Here is a 2796-nt window from a genome sequence, read left to right as displayed (position 1 = left end):
TAACTGTTTTTGAGTTACATAATTCATGAAATTGTAGATATTATAAATAATTCATAAAATTCTTCAAAAAATCAAGCCAACTCAAATTAAACTCTCTTGATTGTTAATAATTACATAGGTCATAATTTTATATATTACTCAAAATATTTAAGAAGATCCCATTTATAAATATTAATAATAATGACTAAAGTCCAAAATCTTTAGCTCCACTCTATTTAACATATAAAACAAAAAACCTTAACAAAAGAAACGAGTCAATTTAACCTTCCTCATTTTTCTCCCCAATAATTTGGCATGTACTGACCAAATTTCTCATAATACCATTTGAACTTTTCTCTTATCTCTGCTTCATTAAATAACCAAAGTGATTGGTCGACTTTCTTTGAGAATTTCTTTTGGATATCATTAGCAATAGCCTCATTGATTTTAGTTTCAACCTCTCCTGTAAATTCCATTCCAACTTTTTGATAAATCCTTTTCATTACTCCAATAGGATCAGAGATAACCTCTTTAAATCCAATATCAATAATCCTCTCGGCTCTTTTTGGGTCTTCTTTAATCCAACTTTCTCTAATAGCAATTGCATTCTTTAAATTAAGTAAGTTAGCCTCAACAAGGTTATCACAAATCCATTGTTTATCATCAAGACCAATATCATTCTCATACCATCCTTGAGTCTCGTGTTCTAAAATAGCATCACTCTTTAATTCATCAACAGGCTCTCTATGAATCCAAATAAAATAGTTTTTATCTTCTAATTTACCAAAAACATCGAGCATTGGTGCAAATGAAACAAAATGGGAGACTCCTTTCATGACATAATGTTTTGATTGATCAACATTAAATTCAAGTTGATGCATTTTAAGGTGGTCTTTTAAATATTCATATGCAAAATGAAAATCTCTTTCAAACATTGATTTTCTATATACCTCTAATCGTGGAACACTATTAGGAAATAAATACGAATGACCCATTTGTTCTAAGAAAAACAATTCTTCCTCTGGTCTTTCTGCATTAACAAGTGCATGAACCCCATTAAGTCCTTCACTATTTTTTTGGACTGTAGCAATAATTTGATTACCAAAAGCTCTTCTTGATGGATCAATCATGGTTTTTCCTCCTGGACTTAAATGTTCATATAAACACATAGTTTCTGCTTGTGGGTCTGCTGAAAGTAATGTATGAGTAAATGTTGATCCACTTCTAGGTAAAGCAACAACAAAAAGTGTAGGAAGCATTGAAGTATTATCTAATTCTTTTTGGTATAACTTTTTTTCTAAGAGGAATCTTAAGCAAGCAGAGTATTTTGCTACAACATTTCTTGTCATCATTTTAAATAACTCACTTTGTTGATCAAAACAACCAGCAAGTAATTCATGCATACTATCAATAAATTGTTGTGGTACAGTTGGAATAAGACTAGGAATTTCTTTTTGATATAACTCAGCATGAGTTGGATCAAGTTGACATAATAGTCCAATACTTTGTTTTCCTAATTCTGTAAATATTGCATCAAAGTTTTCTTTTGGCAATAAAGGGAGTCCGTACTTATTCTCTTCATGAATTTCATAATGATATGGGTTACTGTGAAGCATATGGATGAATTATTTAATACGAGATTTAAAAGTTCAAAATTTTGAACAAAAAATAACATCTAAAAATTGATCTTTATTCAACTTTTCTATTTTTTAAGAAAAAAATAAAGGATTTCCTCTTGTAAAACAAGCTATTTTATATTATAATACTTTTATTTTTTTAAAAATAGATTTGAGGCAGACTTGTCAAAACCATCACACTAACGCTAATAAAAATTATAAAATATTGAATTATCATGTATCAATTGCTTGTGATGTTGTCTTTTGAGAAATAATGCTCATTCAAGAATAATTTAGTTATTTATTAATATTTATGATGATGGGTTAATATTTATTATGATAGAAGATTAGTTATTATTGTGATGATATTATTTATTAATATTCAAGTATATTTATTAATGAGGGTTATAGACTAAATATAAAAAGGTATTATCAAGAAAAAGATATTGTTAAATAGATATTGGTATTGAAGAAGATGAAAAATAATCATTGTGTTATGATATATTCAACATAAAAGAAAAAAAAATAAAGAACAAGGAATTTTAATAATCATTATATCAAAATAAAAATCAAGCAGCAATTTAACTGAAGAATAATTAATTTGATAATGTTTGAAAATACATTAAATTAATAGAAATAAAACATGATGAAGAAATTGAATTATTCATTTCTCAATATGATGAAAACCTAATCAATGCGTTAATCATAATTAATTTATTTTTGTTTAAACTGCTTGTCTTTTTTCATTCTTTTTCATAAAACAACATCAATAGAATTATGATTTTTATTTAAACTCTTCTTTCTTTTTTCCTTTGAATAATTCCTCTAATCACTCATACTATTAATTCTAAATAATTATTTAATAACATTTTATTAAATAAAGAAGTGATAATATTGAAAATATTTATGAATAGATACAAATTTAGAAATTGTTCTTAATCACTCATATTAGTTGTAAGTATGTATAAAAATACATTTGACAACCTAATTTAATACATTTAAAACTACACTTAAAATTATTTATAGAAATTGAACCAAATAATAAATTTTAATAATAATTTTATACAGATAATCAAAAAATAACGAAGCAGACTATCCAATGAATAAATGAAAATGAAGATAAAGAAGAAATATATTTTAATGAATATAACAGTGTAATAATACTTATTATGAGAATTTCAATGAAATAAAACAATAATAA

The 2796-nt window shown here is 25.4% G+C and overlaps 1 protein-coding gene across 1 annotated transcript; it reads right to left on the bottom strand.

The window, feature by feature from the left end:
* Nucleotides 1-269: 269 nt before the first annotated feature.
* Nucleotides 270-1595, bottom strand: ENU1_215380 (sulfotransferase, putative; the record flags this gene model as incomplete). The annotated part of the gene is made up of 1 exon (XM_008862565.1): nt 270-1595. One exon carries the CDS (start codon nt 1593-1595, stop codon nt 270-272), a length of 1326 nt encoding a protein of 441 aa, XP_008860787.1.
* Nucleotides 1596-2796: the final 1201 nt, after the last annotated feature.

This window comes from Entamoeba nuttalli, assembly GCF_000257125.1.
Source record: "Entamoeba nuttalli P19 unplaced genomic scaffold asmbl_10348, whole genome shotgun sequence".
NCBI classification, from domain to species: Eukaryota; Evosea; order Mastigamoebida; family Endamoebidae; genus Entamoeba; species Entamoeba nuttalli.
The sequence above is the reverse complement of the archived record's forward strand: the minus strand, read 5'-3'. Positions and strand labels throughout refer to the sequence as shown.